A 22,967-nucleotide genomic window follows, 5' to 3' on the forward strand; every position below is an offset into this window, starting at 1 on the left:
TTAAAGATATGTATTTTCTATCAGGTATAGTCGTGCCAAATATTGGTTCAATTGTTCCTTGTTTAATGATGGAAAAGGATAATAACAAAACCCTGTTTCTTGAATTTCTAATAATGATAGCAGAACATGTTTAAGCAAGGCACCAGTCAATATTTGGGGTGCAACAATGGAAGAGATGCCCAACTATATTAATAGTTTGAACAAACATAGTTAAACAAAGACATATGCACTATTATTACCACCTCCAGTAGATACTTTACTTTTCTTTTTTCAACTAAAAAGATAATTTTCATAGAAATCAAAACATAGTCAGAGCTTTCTCACTTTACACACCAACAATTTTAACAGAAATCTATAGAATCCAGTCAACTGTAATGATAGTTAAGAGTTTGCATCATGTAGAATATAGCCCGCAAAATGTGCATGGTGAAACTGCATTATTACATTCTTTTGTGCAAGTATTGGAATAGCATCCTAATTTGCAATATGGTTTACAATAGCAAGGCTATTGCTGTAGGAAAGAGGCTGTTTCCTGCATGCTGTCAACTCAGTGTAACCTCCATGTATGGAACACTAGCCCTGTCTGATTGATCACGGTTCTAAACTTTGCAGTAAGCTGACAATTTGATTACCGGGGTATATACTAATGGGTAATATGTGATGTGGATTAATCCTGTTATCACCAACACATGTTTCCCCAAAGTACCAAAAAGACCAGGAAGAGCAAAATTGCAGAAAAGTTTGCTCAACATTTGTAAAAGAAATAAAATACTGTAGCTTTGAAGGGCAAACTTGCAATGAATCAGCTAAAGAATTGATACGTTTTGTGTAAATCATGCATTTATATGCACAATGCTGATACACATACATGTGTGATTCTCATCAACATTTTGACAAACTTTCAATAGACATTTACTCCATTATTTATGTTGATTGGTTGGTTGGTTTGTTGTTTAATCCCGCACTCAGCAATATTACAGCTATATGACGGCGCTCTGTAAATAATGGAGTCTGGACCAGAAAATCCAGTGATTAATATCATGAGCATCGATCCACGCAATTGCATGGGTTGCTGAAGACCTATTCTACCCCGGATCTTCACAGGTCCCATTATTTATGTCTAAATCAAGATGTTACAAAGGTATAAAGCTGGAGAGTTGAGATGGATGATTTAGTAGCCCATCCCGTGACTTTCGTTGCTTGTCTAAAGCCCAATTGTAATAACATCTGTTCAGTCGTGGCTTATGGCAACCCACATGTAGCAAGTAACACCTATTGAAGAAGCTGGAGAATATGTTCAGGCAAGATCACACAAAGCCAAGAGATAAGTGGGTTTGATACAACCATGCAGAAGTTCTTGATTCAGTTCCTAACCTGGTCCAAATATGAAAGCTATCCTCAGTTACCCAACGTAATCAATACAAGAACACCACACAAACCAGCCCTGTAGAGATGAATGCCTAGAATCTAGATGTAAGACCTAACATATCCCACAACAAAAAAATGGTCAGATTCTATCTGAACCAAATTTACACCATGTAACAAATATCCCTGCCACAAAGATTGAAAAATGGTTGTGCCTGATGCAACCTTACTGGAAGACATGTGATATATTTTCTTCAGAGCACACCAGTTCCATCCATACTCTCATATGTGCCCTTGTCTGCACAGGTTATGCAAACCCTTGCATGAATAAAAACGGCTCAAATCTGACAATATAATGGTTGGTTAATGACAGTTTGGCTTTGTTATTTGCTTCAGAGAATGGCTCTCAACTGAACTATGGTATTCTGGCAATTGATCCCTTTCTATTCAATGAACGTACATGCATTAGCATCTATTCCCCAATACCTGAAGTTTTATCAGAAATCAATGAAAGTTGGAATTTGAGATGAACAGGTTTGTCTGTTTGGCCCAGACAAATAGCCTCAAGTTGTGTGGATTACACAGCCTCTTTCAGGGATCATTCACAAGTTTTTTTGACACTGTCTGGCTTAAAGACATAACAGGCTGAAAATGATGCATTGAAATATATTCTAAGAAGTCAGCTGCTGCAGACTAAGCCATAAATCAACTAAGAAACAACTTCATTCAGCGAACGAAACATCCATATAAACCCTGTTTCAAATTTCCCCACTCCAAGAGTCAGTTCCATTCATGACCTCACCTACTGACTCAAACTTTGTCTATTTCCTTGGGAGTCACCAAGCTCTTGCTGCTATTTTCATGGCTGCCAAAGCTATATTTTATTAGAAAACACCATTTTACAAGAAACCAAGTTCAAAATGATATAAAACAATAGAAATCAGACTTCTGGGTTTCAAATTTCTTTCAGACCAGTGAACAAACATTATTACCTTGCGCAAACAACAAAGTATATTATCTTACAGGGGAAAAGCTGAGTTTTGACTACATCTTGGCCACCAGTCAAACAGCAGTTTCTACTGCTATTACACTGAGCTTCCAAGGAGTGAATGAGCGAGTATGGTTTTCTGCCGCTTTTAGCAATCACAGGAGGAATACCAGGCTTGGGTTTCACATATTCTAGCCATGAAAGAAATCGAACCCGGTCCTTCGATGTGACAAGCGATAACCAGTAGGCTACCCCATCACCCCATTTATCAAGGAAAATATCAGCTAGTAAAACATCTTTGCAGCTACATGTCACACACTATTTGAAAGGTCTATCACATTATTTAAACAATGCATTAATATCTTAATTAAGTTTGCTTTAAGAAAAATGTAATGGAACACATTCATTAAGTCCAGTTTAAACCGGAACAGGAATGAAATGGCCATTTTCATCAATTGTAAGATTTCATAACACAGTAAACTATGTTTAGAACGAACACGCTTGTAACGTACTGACCGATATAACAAAGTAATTCTTTAGTCTGGGCCATTTGTTGTATGTATGCTGTATATATGTTTATAACAAACTACAGTTATTACGAACTAAACTTGATGATCCCTTTCAGTTTGTTATAACTGTAGTTTACTGTATCCATTTACTATGTGATTTTTCCATAAAATGTTTTCATCTCTTACATAAAAATTAGAATATATTGTAAATCATGAAATTAATGAGAGTATGAAATTAACACGTAAAATGCGAGTTTCCCTTGCATTAATCTTATATCTGGACATATTGGAGTACATTGTCTTGTCAGGACACAATGATATCCATTCTTATGAATATGGAAAAGGTTTTGCCGTTTTATTTTATATACAGTACAAAGCTCATAATAACAATGTAATTAACACTAAATTTAAGTAGGATTATAATACACAGCTCTTAATTGTATCTTGCCTTTCACCTAATCTCAAGTTTTCATTCTTATGTCTACCACTGTCTTAATCACAAGGGGCAAGGGTGGCCTAGTCGTCTCAGGTGCCGCAATTTGCTGTGCAGAGTTGCATCCCTTGGGCACGCCAGAGACCTATGATTGTGGGTTCAAATCCCGGTTCACCCCTATTATGTTTCTAGGTTTTTAAGCACCATACCCGTGATCGTGGGTTTCACCGAAGTGGTAAACATCTGAGACCTGCATCACTTCAGACTTTCCTCCCACATTAAGCTGACACCCCACAATATAACTGGAATACTGTTATAAGCTGCGTTAAACCCAACTCACTCACTCACTCACTTAATCACTGAATACTTGTTTGTTTTAATCTCTGCTAAAATTGTCAACAACTGCCAGTGACTAAAGGGATGGTGTCAATCCTGCAAGGAACAATGTAGGAAGCAGATGTACCTTCGTTCCCTTGGTCCCCAGTATGATGTCCTTAGTTTGGTTGTTGTGGATTCATAGCCCGTTTTCATATCGTAGCGTCATATTATTGTCTGATCTTAACATTCTGACAAGAGTTTTGGTAATGGTTGTTTCTCCTGGACCAAGAAACACCTCCCAACGTATTGACCATAGTGGCTCAAGTCGCAGATAGCCATAGAACCATGAGAACTTCTCACCATGGTCAAAACCACCAGAAAAACTGGCACTATTTTGACGTATCTTTGGACAAGGCCAGAATGCATAGGTAATTTCAAATGTAACACAACTCCAACAGTGTGACTAATGATACTATCTTGAAGGTCAGCAAGACCTGTTGTTGAGCTTAAGCTGGATGAAGGTGATTGTCGCAGTTAACGTGCTAGATCTCCACTGCCTCTATCAGGAAATGCTTGGCATCCTTTTCAAATAATCGAAATTGATATATCTGTAATCAACTTAAAAGTACTGCAGTAATTCTGAAATTCAATTCAATTTAATGATAATCATATACTTCAACAGAGCATTACAAATTTCAGAGTTGGCATAAATCCTTGTGGCTGTAACTTTTAATGTATTGATTTGAAAATCGTGAATGCCCAGGACATCACTTCCATGAGTTTAATTTCAGGTTGGATAAGAGACAAGGTCATTCAACTGTCTTCAATCTGTATCCCAGTAAGACAGCCCTTGTTATTGAAAGAGAAGAAACTAACTTTAGACCAAATCTTGCAGTTTTCTTCACTCAATCAGTATCATGTAAGTAACATAAACATAGTTATTACAGCGTGGCTTGACATCAAACCAATCATCAACAATATTGATAAATATCTACTGTCTGGCCTAGCTTTTAACGAAGGGTTTTATTTCCTTCTCAAAGAATTAATTGAAGATCTGTCACCTCAAAATAATAACTTAAGGGCACCAACACAGCTTGAGACACAAAACTCATGATTAACAACCCAACAAATTTCCAGTGGTTGACCTTGCTTCAAACAATCTGTTTGTTTTCTTGGTGAAATTATTTTCTGCTAAGAAAACGGGAAGTATTATTTTCAGTGATGTCATCAGTGCCAAAGGAAACCAAGCTATTACACTGTCCATGACAAATGTCCTTTGGGAAGCGTTTTCAGTTCAGAAATCAGTTTTGACGGTAATGCAACCCACACCAATGTGAAGACCAAACCATCTGGTGAATGATGAAGGTGACACTACTATTTCACTACCTCTGAAAGTGTGACTAGCTGCAATACAGGTTAAAAACTACATATATTCATATTCAGCTGCCATATTCCAATCAACTAGTCTGACTAGGCAAAATCTGACCATCTTTAATATTTCCTGGCTCTATGAAGCTAAAGCAGCTATCAGAGCACTGATGGATGCATTATTTCACGCTAAATAACATTTCTCCTTTCAATGAAACGATACTGACACATCACCACACTCGAGGCACAAGACGCAGGAAAAACATTGTGAGTATGTTGGCAATATCACATCTTATATTTGATTATCCATTCCAAAATGTAATTTCTCTGATTCAATTCCAGACAAAATCCCAGGAGTTGCAAAATAAACTTGGGGATACAGTTGCAATTTTGGTTGACCTTTCACAGAAAGTTTGTTATCTCTATCCAAAGTCTTGTCACTGCCCGGAATACGAAAGTTGCCATTGTGGTGTAACTGGTAATTAGAGGGTATTATTCTGTCCCTGGACTTTAACCTATATTTAACATTTCTATGTCTTTGCTAAACCAGTCAACATATCAGCTTCTTGTCTGTATTAAGGAACTACATGTTTCAGCAGGAGTCTTCATTAAGGCATAAATCCTGTCTTTGCAAAGGTGCCGAAGAGATGCTTTCCAAATGAAAATGGATAAAACAACATTTGAAATGTAAGTATTTTATAAAATTAAAATCCCCAAGGTATCCCTGGGAAAACAGAAAGGAAGGACAGGGTAAAAAGAATTTGCAGCTACAAATTTGAAAAATCCTCACCCACCATCATGCCATGGACATTATGATGAGGACATTCAGTGTGGAATCAGTGAATCATTCAAAAGACAAGTGGAGATGTGTTTAGAATTCTGAAATCTTCAATCTTCAATATATTTAAAAAACAACAAAACTCAGCAATAAAATTCTATACTGACACAAAGATTGTATCCTCGGTATCAAACCAATTCCATGAAAGATTCTATATCAAATCATACTTTATATATGAACAGACTGTGCCCAAAACTTTTCAGAATTCACGCCAGCACTTGTCTTGCACCATCATTGTCATTAGATTTGAGTGTGAATCTATCATCTGTCCTTAAACGAACCTTTCCACATAGAAATATATGTAGCTAGACTGACATATCCTGAACACAGCATCAGTAAATTACTCCCAATCTGATGCCACCCATGTCATCCTAATGCAGGACTAACATCTATCCAAGCTGGTCTGCCATGGGCACTGTTGACGTGGAAACATATTTTCACAACATTGAGCACAAAATGACAGGAAATATTATTAATCTACAGTCGGAAAACATTTTATTGGCAAATCAAACCAGAAAGTGTTGGTAGAAATTGATTAAGTAGAACACAACTTGGTAACACGCCTGGAAATGGGTGGTCTGAGTGATAAGAGCACATTTTACAACTATTCGCTCCGCATACATCGAGCCCAATCATAGCCCTATATTTTCCCCACCATCACACATGGCAAATGCTCTAGAAATAGCTGCAAATTTCATGCCAACTTTGTTGTGCTGATTAAATTGTTGACTGGTGACAAGGATAGATCACTGAGTGGTTCTGTTGACGTCAAATACCAAAAACATGAATAATTGTCTGCCAGTAGATGAGATATAAATGTAGAATGCTGGGATTATTTCGAAACAAAAAAATTGTCCCAGAAAATTCTTGAAAAAAAATAGAAACCGTATTCGACGTAATAAGCGCCCCGCTCTAATAAGCACCCACGGCGATAGTTGTTAATATATTGGCTAGTTAACAATCCCAAATAGCACCCCTTCCGATTGATCAATGTACACAAGACTTATTTATTCGTGTATAATACGCACTCGTGTGTTATATGCACCCTTAATTATGGGCAATTAAATTCTGGAAAAATATATCTGTCGTGTATAAACATTTCAGGCTGTCAGCATAAACCACAAAATTTATCTTTCAACTGTTTTTTTTCACCAAAATAATATTCTATAAAGAGCCCCCTATTGCTAATTTTGAGAGCACCCTGGGGGCTTATTACGTCAAATACGGTATGCTTAAAATCGTTGAAAAAAAAAGGAACAAAATTAACTGCCACATAAATTACATTGTTGCCAGGTGTTTTTCTTAATCAAAAATAAATCTGGTCTTGCAGCAGAAGCTGAAAATATATCTTATCTCCGTCTGCAGACAAAATCACAGCACCCCCAATACCCCAAAACTCAGTACCTTATTATCATTCGGTTGATTTTGTAAAAACTTAATTCCTGATGAAGGAGTAAGCATGTACTGTGAAACCTAGTGTTCCTCATAAATAGAAGTTGACATCCATAAATTCTCTTCCTAATGTGTATCACTTCTAAATGCCTTTCAAAGATTTGTTCTTATCATTTTAAACCAAACTTCCAATCATACACTTTCTATGTGTTCTCTTCAAACAAACCTTTCTTAAGAATGAGGACATATGAGAAAAAGTGTAATTTTGTTTTACCATCTATGCATAATGTGACAAGTAAAGGTCAACACAAACAAAGATATGTGGTCTTATCAGTTTCAAAACTGTTGCAGAGACGTAAAAAGATGTTATGAACAATAGGGTTATCAGGAGAAACAATGTAGTAGTGTTGTGTTCAGCATTAACAACATAATTGGTGCAAATGCACATTAATTCTGCCAGAATCTCCACCATTATGAGATTAGCTGCTATAATGGGTGGTGTTAGTATTGTCAGCAAGGTACTGCATGTCCCAGCATGCATCACAACTAGGGCAGGGACGATACACCAACTGTGGGATCTGATACGTATCACGATACCCTACTCACGATCCGATATGTCTCGAGATACTTGCATGTGCTCTTATCTACAGTGCGTAAGCCATCTTTTTCATAGACAGGATGGCCAAATACCTAAGCACACTGACGATTTACAGTTGGCAGTGTCAAGTATGGCACAACAAATGAAAATATGTATGTTTTCACTATTAACTTGCACAACTGATTAGTGTTTAGTGGAACAGTTATTAAAAAAAACATTCAAGGTCAGAATCGATATATTTTACTTAGTGTGAGACTGTGATAGATACTTGTATCGAGAAGTAAACAATCGCGATCCACCAATGCATCAGTGTATCGTCCCACCACTAATCACAACCTACCTCCCTGACTGTCCAACATTACTAGAGTTTTCACCCCTACATCTTGACTCTGAAAGGTAGGAACCAAACAGTGCAACACAAGCCATGCAAACAAACAAAAATACCGAACAAAAAACAATAAATATGTTTTGCATGAGAAATGGAAATGGTTGACAGACTGTGGAGGATTTTATAAATAACATAACACCTGCACATATTGAACCATATTTATGTACAGTTGATTGTCTAATGAACTCTCTGGAGCAAACTTGGATAAGTTTTTCTCCATAATGAACCAATGAACATGGCAGCTCAAGACATTTCTGGACATGTATATGCATTATCATTTACGTGTGAAGATGTGCAGTTAACATTTCAAAATATTCAACCAGAGAAATTTATCCTTCCATTTCTTGTGCACACTTGCAGTGGGTAGAAGCATCATCAAATCACTTGATGAGTGATGAGTGACATGACTTGGTCACATGGTTTCTGTGAAGTCTCATGTGACAACAACTTAGCATCATCCTTTTTTGGTTGATTTCCCTCAGCAGGGACCTTTAAGCGAAGAGATTTGAAAAATCGTTTCTCATGTGTTTGATGATGCTTCTGCATGACAAACATCTGTAAAAAGTAACTGAAACAGAATGTACAACAGTGAAATGAATGAAATGAAAACAGCAAACGTCATTGACACCTGATGGGACACCATCACTGACTTACAGGCTGGATAATCTTAGGCAAAGACTTGGTGACCTTTGGGCAAATACCCTTCAGAAGGGTCATATATAGGGAATGGACATATCTATATAAGGCTTAAACCACATCAAAGATGTACTTAGTGTATGCATCTTGTTTGTATACTCATGATGGAGAAATATCACTGGGCATCACCTCTATGATTAATTACAGGTCCCTAATAAGATGATTTAATGTCAGCTATTATCCAAAATAATAAATAATAAATGAAATGGTTCAACATCGCCCATCTATGATTTACTGATGCTGCGCCCCTCATGGTTTATTCTCCCTGCAGAGTTTTATTGGATGATAAACAACTCCCACTCATTTATATCTTAAATATAAAAGATTGGGAGTTTTCATTTCATAATTCCATATATTGCTTTGTCACTGTCCTGATAACTTTTTCTGACATTTAACCTCTCTTACATAAAAATCGAAAATAATTCATTCAGGACTTGACTATCAAATTTCCAACACAATTTCTTGTAATGGTAATTTGCCAGCATCCTACTTGCACATGACACTCCTTACCATCCGTTACATAATCTCCTAGGAGATATCCCTTCCTGGTTGAAGGTATCAGGGACACTAAATGCTATAGAAAAAATTCATAATATTACCATGAATCATATGTACCGCCTGGCATATTCTACAAGAATATGTCAACTCATAATCATTACATCATCCTAAGCAGCTGATGTTGAGCACTTTATGCGTGCATATGACCTTAAGAATTAGACAAGCCTCAGGAATCTGACTACTTGACATAACGGTTTGTGGAAGACCCAGGTTTTCATCAGTACAAAATCTGTATTGATTATGGACTGGGTTACAAATGCCACATGCAGCCAATAACCTTTTCCACACTTCTGTTTTTTTTAAATTATTTTTCTTTTTCCAACCACTTGAGAAAAGCAGGAAAAGAAAAATAACTACTGTGTTCCTATAAAGATGTCAGTAATTGGTGCTGTTGAGGATTAAAGATGCTTCAGATAACCGTTATGAGTGGAACCTTCTGTACTTGGTGACAGATCATTCTGAAAAATTTATGTTACCAATCGTAAAAACCTATTTCTTTTTCAATATGCTTGTATTCTATTTATTCATTTGACACACAAGGTGCATGCCTCTTTTCAAACAACCAGGGCCATTTCCACAGCACAGAGCTACTGTTATCTCTTGTTGTGCATAGTGTGCACTTGAGTATATATATGCACACACACACGCACGCATGCACACACACCAATTCTTGAGTACGAGTCTTGGGAAAAGTTCCTTTTTCACATATTGCACGCAGTAAAAATACAATTTATTATTTTCGGTCAAAGAACAGGAGAAAAAAAATTGGTGAATGAAAAATGAAGTTTGCGATAAAACATCACTAGAAATGTTGATTTACCATTTCAGTTGTATTTCCTGTAATGCTAGGCATTGTTTCATATGCAGGAATTAAAATTATGTATATTGTCACGTAAACTAAGTGGAAACAGCAATCAGCTGTTCACACACTTTCTACAAATCTACCAGTGATTGTTTAGAAATACGCAATAGTATTACAAAAAATAACTTTCATATTCCGCCAGATATTTGTTATGTTTGTCTCATTATTTCAATCATGAAAACAACATGCTGACACATAATAGTTAAACAACAACAAATATGGCATGTATGATATAAGTATCCATTCTTTGACATTTAAGGTTTGTTTTAAGGCAGTACAACGCGAGTGCTATATCACTATGTACTGCAATGTACCAATATTCTGATACATCGCTACAACCTCAGCGCTATATCACTAGGTACTGCAATGTACCAATATTCTGATACATCGCTACAACCTCAGTGCTATATCACTAGGTACTGCAATGTACTAATATTCTGATACATTGCTACAACCTGAGCCCTATTCGTATCACTAGGTACTGCAATGTACCAATATTCTGATACATTGCTACAACCTCAGTGCTACATCACTAGGTATTGCAGTGTACTAATATTCCAATACATCACAACACCAGCGCTATACCACTACCACTAGGTACTGCAATGTACCAATATTCTGATACATCGCTACAACCTCAGTGCTTATATCACTAGGCACTGCAATGTACCAATATTCTGATACATCGCTACAACCTCAGTGCTACATCACTAGGTATTGCAATGTACCAATATTCTGATACATCGCTACAACCTCAGTGCTTATATCACTAGGCACTGCAATGTACCTATATTCTGATACATCGCTACAACCTCAGTGCTATATCACTAGGCACTGCAATGTACCTATATTCTGATACATCGCTACAACCTCAGTGCTATATCACTAGGCACTGCAATGTACCTATATTCTGATACATCGCTACAACCTCAGTGCTATATCACTAGGCACTGCAATGTACCAATATTCTGATACATCGCTACAACCTCAGTGCTATATCACTAGGTACTGCAATGTACCAATATTCTGATACATCGCTACAACATTATCAGCTGACCACTGCTATCACGTAAAACGGAAATACAAGTCAACAAATCTGAACTGAATATCTGGTCATAAAAAGGTGTTCATTGTTTACATGGACTTATGTTTGTAATATATTTTATTAATTTTATTCAAAATTTAATTCAATAATGTTAACATTAAATTTGGCGAAATCGTGTGCGAAGTGATCGGTAGATTGCACAGCTCACCATTATTTACAGCAATTACGGTCAGATTACCACTACTGAAGCCTTGAAACGAAGTTTAGTTGCAAGATAATGATACATATATCATAAATACCATACCTTGACTTGTTAAAAGTCATATTTTAGGCAGTTTGACAAGTAAATGTCAACATATCGTTTTCGCAATCGAAATACACAGAGTGTGGGAAGTCCCTACGATGACTGGTCAAATTGTTCCATATGTAAAAATATCCTGCATACCACCTGTACGAAAGTGCTACGCTTATGGTTCTTATAATTTTAAATAGATATCATGAAAGCTGCAACTAAAATAACACGATATTGGAATATGTTATTCCTGATAAAATAATTCAGATACAATTTCTTTCGACCATTGCATCAAAATTCTTTGAAGTTGTATTATTGGGTACTTTTTAACTGAATCACCGATAGATTGGGAGGAAACGTGTGCACAGCTGATTGTTATTTCTGGCTTAGTTTATGAGAAAGTCCGCACGGTAATCTTAATCTCTGCATATAAAACAATGCCTTGGAGAGCAGGAAATGCAATTTAAATGGTAAATCAACATGTCTAGCGATGTTTTATATTTTTATTGACCATGTTTGTTTTACCTGTTCTTTCACCTAAATTCGCTGAAGGTCATATACCCCATACGACACCACCTCGGTTAAACCACTGATTGTCTATAAAGCTCATCAATAATTTGGACCCCGAGGGTTGCGTTGTAGTGAGGGATCACTGTATTACAAAGTCAACTGAAGCAATCTGCCCAATGTTATCCTGCTATTTTCTTGTATTTTATAAATTACCTACACGTTATCATTATTTGCGCAAGTGGTAATAAAAGAAGTAATTTTTCATGCTGTCAATAGATGAATGTCCCATGAGGTGAATAAAAGAACACAACATTCACAAATAAACCATTGCTGTTGAAAACAGAATCATGAGTTGAGGACAATGATGCAACAGGGCAACAACAGTTTTCATGTCCACCACAACATGACTACTTTCACCGAGCGAGCATCTCTCACCTCCCTGTTCATCCAACATGACCAATGTCTTGATGCCAGCCTCCTTGCTCTATATATTGAGCAATTGAGCAAAAATAAGTTTGTGACATTAAAAAAATATCAAAAGTGACAATACAGTGTGAAAAGTTCAAATCATGGATGACTATTCAGGAAATTATGTCAACTTCAGAATTAATAATTTCAATCTTTACATTGTTTAAAAACAATAACTAAAAATGGGAATAAGGTCACAATAAATTGGCATTTTAGATTTTCTTCCAAATTGTTTACAAAAGGTGGGAGGTGGGACAAAATCAGTTCTCACTATCCCTTCCTTTAAAATGATGGTGTCTTCCAGCAACAAGTCACTTTCCAGGTCACAGGACATAATTTGAGGTTATAGGAATTTTGAATCACAGTTTTACTAAAAAGAATTATTGAAACTATTTTGGCCTACAACACATGTCTTGTAAATCTTGTTGGAAGACTGAATGGTTAGCAATCCTTCAGTTAATAATTGATAACAATGACATAATTTCCTTAACATTTTCATAATTTGAACTTCTACCCTCCTATTCCAATAAGACAACTAAACAGAAACTGGTGACTTATGCTATCAAAACGTTTAAGCTAAAACACAAATAAACTGAAGAACAGTATAAAAAAAAGTCCTGTGTGTACTACTCCATGCAAGGTAAATGCCTACCTCCTTGTTCATCCAACATGACAAGGGTCATGATACCAGCCTCCTTGCTCTATTACAGAGTGCACAAACAAACAGGTCTTGGTGTTAATGTCAACATCATTCGGCACATCTAAGGTGAGGTGAAATGGGGTTTAACGTCATGTCCAAGATTATTGCACTTACACAGCGACTTGCGTGTGTGTGTGGCTGCTTGTACATGTCCAGACAGATGCTGATTTTTGTGCTAGCCCTTGAGATACCATGCTGTAGTTTAACATGTCTACCCCATTCAGACACAGTAGACTTCAAGACAACCAGTCCTTGTTTTAGCCCCTTAAAGCCGAGCACCAGACAGGGTAACAACAAGTACCATCTTTTAATGTCTTTTGGTATGTCCAGCTGGGGATCGAACTCTGGACCTTCGGCTCTCCGGGCAGACGCTCTACCACTAGACCACGGAGGCGGTCTGCACATCTAATGACTTTGAACATATGGCATTCATACAGAGGTATATACTGCACACTGCACTCTGATTTTGCCACCAAAGACAACAAATTCTCAACAATATTATGGTATTCTGTGTAATCGGGCTTTGAGCAGGCAAACCAGTTGTCTGTAGTGCATGCAGCAGTTCATTTGGGGCAATCATCCCTTGGTGGTGAGCGAGAATGTTCTGCTGCTTTAGGTACACACTGCCCATTTGTAAAAGATGTACTGGTTCCCAGACAGCATAGCCAATTATTATGGATAGCAATTCATTATATAAGTACAAGATATACTTTATATATAAGTAATCATAACCATGTATTTCTAATATATAATTGTAAGCTCAGAATCTCTGCTATGTGATTATCCTTACCTCCTCGCACATCTGAAGCATACGCCTCGTACTTTCCAGCGACTGAAAGAAACAAGCATAATGGTTACGAATATTGTCTTAACCAGCAGATCATACAGGATCACTGTAAACAAGCTGCTTGTTAATATAACAACATTTTATGCACAAATATGATATATCTTGAATAGTAGAAAACAGACAGGGAATTTAGGAATATTATTGAAACCTGTATAATTTCTTAGGATTTTAATACACACAGCAGTTTTCCAACTATATGATGGCGGTCTGTAAATAATGAAGTCTGGACCAAGAAATCCAGTGACTGACATTATGAGCATCAATCTACACAGTGTGCCTGACCACCCAATACCGTTACTTGCCCCTTACATTGCTGGAGACCAATTCGAGCATGGATCAGTGGTCATGTGATCATGTTAAAACATCTCCATTACGTCTAACAATTTATCAAATGGTGAAAAGCGAATCTGTGTTTTAGTATTATTTATCCATTTCATAACTGCAGTTATATTGTTCAACATTCAATTGAATATAGCTTATTTCCTTATCAGCGAAATCATGTGGGAACCAATCAGCAGATCACTGTTACTTAGAGCAGCACTGACCAGACTCACGTTATTGGTGCATTGAAATTATATCTGTCACAGAATGAATAGCTTATTTGCCGAAATTTAAAAGTCATGGTTGTTGTCCTTTGAAATCATGTGTTCATCTGTTGTTTTAGGGCATTTCTTATCATGCATTCATCCACTGGTAGATAGAAAGTATACCTTAGTATACCTTTAACATTACCAAAGCTGGTCTGACTTAGCGAACTAGTGTCCATTTCTATCCCTGTATTATGCCAAATGATAATTAATAAACCAAGGATGCATTTCTGTTTTTAATACATGCTGCAAAAAAGCAACAAGAATAACAAGTCAGTGTGTTTTATTTTTGAACAAAAAAGGTTTGCAGATAATTTATAAATTGGTTTCCGTTCTTTGCACTAAATAGTCACAAAGTAATGATGTGGTTTACTGAATCCCCGGTAGTGGAGCAACTGGAGCACTGGAGCAAAGGTAAAACATACTTCAATGTGATTGCTATTTTCCAATGGTAACCAAATTAGAAAATCACACAGGACAATATTGAATACAGCACAAAAAAGCTTGGAAAATACTATTAAAATTTGAAATTTATAATCACCTTATCTTATGACCTATTTATGAAAACGTTTTAGTTTCAACAATATTTGAACTAAGTTCATTTTCTCTCACTTGATCTTTGATGTGCATGGTCTAATAAGCTTCCTCGCTTGTTTGTCAACTTTCTTAGTGCCCAAGGCACGTAATACAGCGAAAACAGTATCAAGGACACTATAGTCCATTTGTTTTTAATGGTATGTAACTTTGACCTTCTCTAAAAGAGAGAAAATACAGATAAAGTAAAACTTCTATGGCATGTCATGACTTGTGGAATGTTCCAGTTTCTTGAATGACCAGTGTTCACTTGGATTACTGGTGTGAGACGGCAGCACAAATGGCTTGGGAACTTCAGAGGTAAGAGCAGTCAACTGCTAGGTTGAATCAGAATGAAACCTTTCTGGGGTTCAATTAATTGATACTTAATTTCAGTGTCTGTGAGAGGAATGGGCAGGCATTGTCATGATAGTGCAATAAACATGTCAAACTTGACATTTCCAGACTGGTCCAGTTGTCAAGTGCAAGCAACTAGAAACTATGTCTGGGTTCTGATCATGCTCCACCAAGTCCTTGGACGATCTATTTTAACAAACAAGTTTCCACCAGAAAGGTATCAGCCTTTATATACAAAAAACAAAACCGCCATCTCTCAGTCTTATTTCCATCCAATCTAGAGATTTGAACATTGTGAAGTGTTGGCCTACTTGTCAGAAAGTTTTGGTGAAATATCACAACTATCAATTTTTTTTCAGAATGATATGGCTAACAAGAAGGTCAATATCACTTTGGCATCAAAGAAGAAAGCCAAGATTAAAAAAGATTGCCATGCCTGTGGTTGTGCAGGATTTTTTAAAAACGCTCTAAAAAAAATTATCTTTGAAAGTTGAAAGGCTCCACCAAAAAAAATACACATCTTGTGTATGTAAAGTTTGTTTGAAACATGATCAAGATCTTCCTAAGTATTGAAGAAACAAATGTCCACTGCAGTGACCTTAGCCTTAGAAACCAGTCATATAATTGGTGCATAATTTTGCAAAATATATACACAAAAATTAAGTATCAAGTGTGTGGTATTCAGTGCATATCATCAAGTCTTCTCGATTAATTGTCAAAAGGCCTTGACCTTTGAGGCATAAGATGAACTATTAGACAAGAGTTGTTCACAATTCAAACAATAGTGCCCCTATTACATAATAGCCATAACCACTCATGACCTAGGCTTGTGCAGATCTAATGCTCCCTGAGACAGTGGTGAGGAGGCCATCTCTTGCAGATCAGACTGTAGGTGCCCTTTACTCCCTCCACCGGTGTAATCCACACCAACGCAGAGTATAGAGTCTTTGTAAACAGACCATATCTGAGGCATGTTGGAATCCACATCACTCGTGAGCATTCTGTCCTGTAGTCTGGTGACAACTCCTGTCACCGATGGTAGTACGTGACTTGTCCCGAGTGAGATGGACCCCATCATCCCGAAACACCCATCCCAGTTCCTGACCCTCCGTGCGCAGCATGGTAGGGCAATCTGTCCCATGAAGTACGGAGGTGCCCTTTCTCCCTTAAACACCACCATCTCTGCAAAAACACTCTCCAGCTTATGGCTGAACATGGCTCTCATGTCTTCTTGTTGTTCCTTGAAAAAGCCTCTCAACATGGAGAAGGATAGTTGAGACGTGGACTAGGTATGGGAAGGGGCAGTCGAGATCTGTCGGATCCTTCTGCTGTTTCTAAGGGGAGTGAACTTGGACTTGGCAATGGAGCACGCATCATGCTGGTCTCCAACTACTTAGCGATGCCATCTTGGAAACCCACCAATATGTCCACCACTCAGCTAGTAAAGTTCCTTCAACCAGATAATATCAGGAACAACTAAGCTCCTCAGATAACTTCTCTTGTGATTTAACAATGGGCAACAACTAAGCGGAGGAGGTCATGTCAGTGTCAGTGAATCCAGAGTAACTATTAATGAGTCAATCAAAACAAAGCATGTGTGGGTTCTTGAGCCAATCAGATGTTAGCTTTCTAAAATGATACTGCTTTGTTTCTTTACCATTTACATATGCATAGAATTATACATATTTTAGAAAGTCAATTCTACCTTACTTTCTACGATGGTATGGTAAAAGACAAAACGTGACCCAACAAGGTGCAAACAATACAACTATTGGCGTCAGTATGCTGTCTTGGTAGTACTGTCCAGTGACCCCTTCCATGGACAACATGCTGAGGCAATCTGGTGATCTTGGTGATCCCACCGCATATCATTACAGATCCACCCCCAAATCTGTCATGTTGCCTCACACTGATGGTCACATTCGTTACGACATCTCCAGACACATCCATGTCTATCCAGAAAGACAAACTAAATCCTGACTCGTCTGAAAACAATACACAAGACCATCGACAATTCCCAAGGTTTCTACGCACTAAACACCATTGGCGTCTGGCTAGAATGCAACGATTTGTTAACAGTGGTACAAGACTTGGTCTCCGAGCATGAAGATAATTTTTACTTGTTTGGATTTTTATTCATGGATTCCGGACTTGCATTGTTGACCCTGTGCCGGAGCGATCATTAACATTTTGTGTCTGCAGAAACCTGTTCCATAGTCTGCAAATCACAGACTTGGTCACATTGAACACTTTGGCTTCAAGTTTGAAGTATGCCAATATGCCTTTGGTGTTCATGTTGTAAGTGATGCAATCCCAATAATACCTAATGCATTTAAGCAAGAGAAGCGAGCTTACGTGCTACTGTGGATAATGAAATCAACAATACCAATGGCTCAGAGTGATTTGATGACCTCAACCTCTCATTGAAGGGTTACAACAGGACAAAGACATCGATATCCCCCGCAATGGTATATACTTGTTGTGAATAAATAATATAGGAAACTTGTTGTCATGGAATCTCAAACTATATCCAAAGGCACCGGTTCACCACCAGACCTATCTGTATGCCAAGTTTGGTGAAGAAATATTGTATGGTTTTCAAGATCTGTGACATCCTGCATGGATGGACAGCAGACAGATGAATGGACGGTGAATACTACCCCCCAACCCATCCTCTTCCTTCTCTCTCTCCCCTCTTGAGTTTCTGGTATTTTCTGCGAGAATGTGGGACCCCTGAAACTTTTTGACGACTGTGCCAGCTGTACCCCCTTTCAACGTATGAACATCATACATATGTTAATAAATAGCTGAAATATACAGTTAGTATCGAAAAACATTTTTCTCCATAATTATTTATACTTACGATAAATGCAACTGCATCAGTGCAATGTGAGCCACCAATCATTGATTATTAATGATAAGTGGAACATCATCATTACCAATGCCATAAACCTAGTACATCCCTAATTTCTTCTTCCAACTGGTATGTGCTTGAAACAATTAAATTCACAAACCATCACCTTTCTAACCAAACAATTTGAAAACAATGGAGAAAACATGTTTAGGTAAAGTTATATGGAAGCGTTCCAATGGAAAAAGATGAACCATATACAAAGTATGTTGCTCATTTTGAAACGCATATACTGTAAGCTACAAAATAATGCATCAAATTAATGTGAACGATGCAAGTATTTAGTAGTGACTAAATTTTATTTGAACATACTGGAGTAAATTGTCATGTCATGTTCACTGCACATTGATGGAAACAATGATATATGTAACAAAGTCAGAATAAACAAGGTAAACAAAATTTTAGGGCTGTACGATATCATCGATACTTAGGTACACGCGATACTTAATCGTCAGTTTGTGAGCTATAAATAGAGCAGGAACTGGTGGAGCTACCTCACATAAATGGCAGAAGTAGCTTTGCACCACCTGTAAGCATGGCAGAACACAGGGATGTGGTAGCTGAGGACACGCCGACTAACTGTTACATTTAATAACCATCCCTTCATTTAAAACGTTTTTTTTCAAGTGGTTTTCTTTGTTAAAGTTTTTGAGATAACAATAAATAAATGTATGAAGAAAGGTTTCAGAGCTGTAGTTCAGTATTTTCATCATTTCTTTCTATTTGATGTGGGGTATTGTGATACCATTATTGTTGTCAGTCCGTATCGTGTTACGAATCATATCGCAAGACACCTAGCAATACTCAACTCTACTACCTTTAGACAGTGATTCTCACCAAGATTAGTTTCAAGATTGGTCAGTTTGTTTGATGAAGTTGATCACGTAGTTATGATGTCGCCAACAATGTATATGACAGCGTCTTTGTTCTTGGTTACTTATCAAGTAATCTTATAATTATAAGCAAAACAGACCGATCTAGTGCACATGTTGAGTTTAGCAGCAGCAGTTGTGGTGAATACATAACACTGTCTCATTACATTCAAACGATTGTGCAATGTGTGTAACAACACTTGGAATCTGTACAATCTTCGCTGATAACCTGATCTATCTCATTTGAATATGCCTTACTTGGAATTTCCTGCTTTATATTTCATTGCAATTAGATCACATGTCAGGCAGTTGAAGTTAAGTTTGTGATGATATTACTCAATGGAACTGCTGTCACCCCATCACTTAAATCTAATTCTACAGTCTTGGTGCTAATAGCAACTTCTGAGGTTGCATTAATTGACACATTTTAAGCCTGGGATCGACACTCGCATTAATTTGGTGATACATCAATTTCATGATTTACAGTATATCAGGGAATTCCTTGTATTTGGAGTGCCGATGGAAAAGATAAAATTACATTTACATGGTAATAACATAATAATAAATAGATATAAAAATCTATAATTGCAAAAGTAAACTGGAAAAACATATGGAAATTGATATATGGATATGTCTTTTGAACAGAACTTCAAACAACTGTTTTCTAAATTTTCTTGTTGGCACACTTCAGTCTCCGCTGGCACACAAAAACTTCTTCTTTTCTGTCCTGTATATGTTTCCAAGTCTTTACATCTCCTAAGAAGGATTTAGCAACAAGAACCAACAAACTATTTATTCAAGATATAAAACTGAATCCCATCACAGGAATATATTTTGTTTAGTGTGAGGCATGCATAGATGAAACATGATATGTTCAGGCTGTAATTTCTGGTGCAATCATCACATTAGAATGAGGTTGGGGAGTCTAAGGGGGAATTAAAATCAGCCTCCCTATATACCACGTTGTTACTGGCTAGTCTGGGATAATGCGCATAGAAGGCAGGGGCACAGGACCTTCATAAATCACAGAAATAGCAACATGCTACGTGACTGATGGTTCTCAATAGCAATCCTTGGCAGGAATTGAATCAACTTCATGGTTTAAACGTGAGTTTTCCAAAATAGAAGGCAAAGAAACTACATACATATCATTTGTACATTTGAAAGTGAAGGAATAAATGGAACATTTTAGATAGTAAAACAGTGTGTCAGTTTTGATCAGCTCACGTGTGCTTTCAAGCTTCTGAATGCATGTGACTAGTAGATTGTTGTCATCTTCTTGTTATTGTATTCAACATATTTAAACACACTATTCAATGGAGTGCTTCCTCATGTACATCATGTACACAAGATGTCAGCATCAGTAAAGCATTACAGACTATGTTTGATAACTAGTTAACTTAAAAGGATGGTTATGGGGACAGTACAATTATTTTTTTTCCATTTCTTTGATCTAAAGGTAACAAAATGTCCACTAACCTACATTAATGATAGTTCAAATTGGATCAAGTTTCATTCATCAAATTTGAATGAGTAGATACGAAATAGGTTTTATGCCACTTTTAACAATATTCACATCCAAGAACTATAATCCAAGCTGCGAGCAGGCCATCAATAACGTAAATTAGTAAAGAGTAGCCATCAAGAGCAGGAACAGACATGTATTCATGGAAGAAGGACCTTTGTCCTTTGACAAGCATCAATATGATAGTAGATAATGCTGGTTACAGCCTGCAGCATGAGCATATCCCCTATGAATAATTGATGCAAGTATAACACTGGCCATTCTGAAAGAGTAATCCAGAATGAGATAACTATCAGTCATAAGTAGGTTTATTGACAGTTGACAGTGGACACCTCCATCTGGTTATCAGAAAAGACCAACTGATACACAAGGTTGCATTCAGATCTTCTTTGTTGTGAACCATTGGAGGACTGAACACTGCCAATTAGGTCGCACTCATCAAGGCCAAAAGCTGACATTTGTGATATATTGACACAGCTGAGTGTAATATGATGCCTCTCAATTATCATTGTGGGTCACTTCTCCATTTCTGTAGCCTTAACCACATATTTATTTGTCTGAAGGCACATTTTAGAGCCAATATTGAGAACTTATGATGTTACACATCAACACTTGGGTGCAGAAATAATACATTAAATTGTCTGATGTTGTCAAAGAAAGAGATTAAATCCTACCAGGGTCCTTGTGGTTTGCTGCGATGGGTTCTTAAGCCAAGGGCCCCCCTCAATCTTCAACTATAACATTAGGCATATGGCAAGGAACCCTGACTTTCATGCTTCATTTTTAACACTGTAAAATTATAATCCATATTTCTTCCACTTGGATGAGTTGGGGATTCCATACAAATATTGAGGTTTGCTGTCATATTATTTCAATCTGGGAACACCACTTAAACTCCAATTCTTAACATTATGATCATGACAAAGACCCTTGACTTTCATGCTTAACTTTTACAATGGTAAAACAAATACACAATGCAGGCCATAGTGACAAAGCCGATATACTGCTGACACTATTCCAATCCCTCACAACAAACATGAGGGGTCATAATAATCACATAGACTTAGCTAGATAACAATCTTGATCAATTATTGACCATTCAATTCGGTCAATATCATGTTTTATGGACCCTAGAAATTGAAATTGACCGAGGCCAGCAGCCGAGGTCAATACCAGTTTCTTTGGTTTAAAAACAATAAAAAACATTTATTGTTTTAATACAAAATATGAAAAGAAGAAAATTTCAATTTGATTTACGAATAGCGGGTTTTTTTCTTATTCACAAACGATAATGAAAGCCATTTCAGAATGATCATTGGTGATTTGATAAAAAAAACAAGATACTATTGATCACTAATATGATATTTTTATATTCAATTTTCCTGAGAAAACATCCGATATTAAGATTTCAAAACATACACCAAACAATGTTGTCAATGGTGATTTAGTAATATGTCGGAATGTGAGATTTATGATGTAACTAATTTTCAGTAAAGTTTTACTTTGCTTAAAATGATAATGGATGAGATCATAAAAGAGGGAATTTCCAACAGAATGAAAAAGTGTGAAGTATATTTGTGTGCGTGATGTATTTTGAATTTATTTTATTTGACTTCAAAGCGAGGGCCGAAGATAAGTGACACATATATGTCCCTGTGGCATCAAGGGGGTTGGTTAATCAAGTTATCAATACATCTCAAAACTTTTGAGTCAATATATCAACACTTAATTCCTGATAAAGGACATCCCTACAATCATATACTATTGTCTTACAAACAAAACCAAAGCCATCTTCTATCAGTAAATTCTTGCAGGTTCCTGTGTTGATTACAACCCAAACTCAACCAGCCTGTCCACCATTGTCCTGAACTTCTAACAAGCAGTGTTAAATGTTCTATCCCACTGTCCACCACCATCAAGAGCAGCTGCAGCCACTTCCCAATTAGTCTCAGTGGACACAGTTAATG

The 22,967-nt window shown here is 37.0% G+C and overlaps 1 protein-coding gene across 8 annotated transcripts in view; it reads right to left on the reverse strand.

Annotated features, from left to right (window-relative positions):
• Positions 1-22,967, reverse strand: part of LOC139442030 (synaptosomal-associated protein 25-like) — a 126,446-nt gene that overhangs the window by 49,999 nt on the left and 53,480 nt on the right. For 3 of the 8 annotated variants that reach the window (XM_071222791.1, XM_071222787.1, XM_071222786.1), the window contains 2 exons: positions 14,119-14,160; positions 8,150-8,198 (listed from right to left, as the gene is read on the reverse strand). In XM_071222791.1, coding sequence (XP_071078892.1) covers positions 8,150-8,198; positions 14,119-14,160 — 91 coding nt within the window. Of the gene's footprint in view, positions 1-8,149; positions 8,199-12,595; positions 12,645-13,280; positions 13,330-14,118; positions 14,161-22,967 lie in introns of all 8 variants that reach the window. The other 5 variants (XM_071222792.1, XM_071222789.1, XM_071222788.1 and 2 more) reach the window with 2 other exon arrangements.

The sequence above is a fragment of the Haliotis cracherodii genome, unplaced genomic scaffold (genome assembly GCF_022045235.1).
Source record: "Haliotis cracherodii isolate W230 unplaced genomic scaffold, xgHalCrac1.p SCAF_5, whole genome shotgun sequence".
NCBI classification, from domain to species: domain Eukaryota; kingdom Metazoa; phylum Mollusca; class Gastropoda; order Lepetellida; family Haliotidae; genus Haliotis; species Haliotis cracherodii.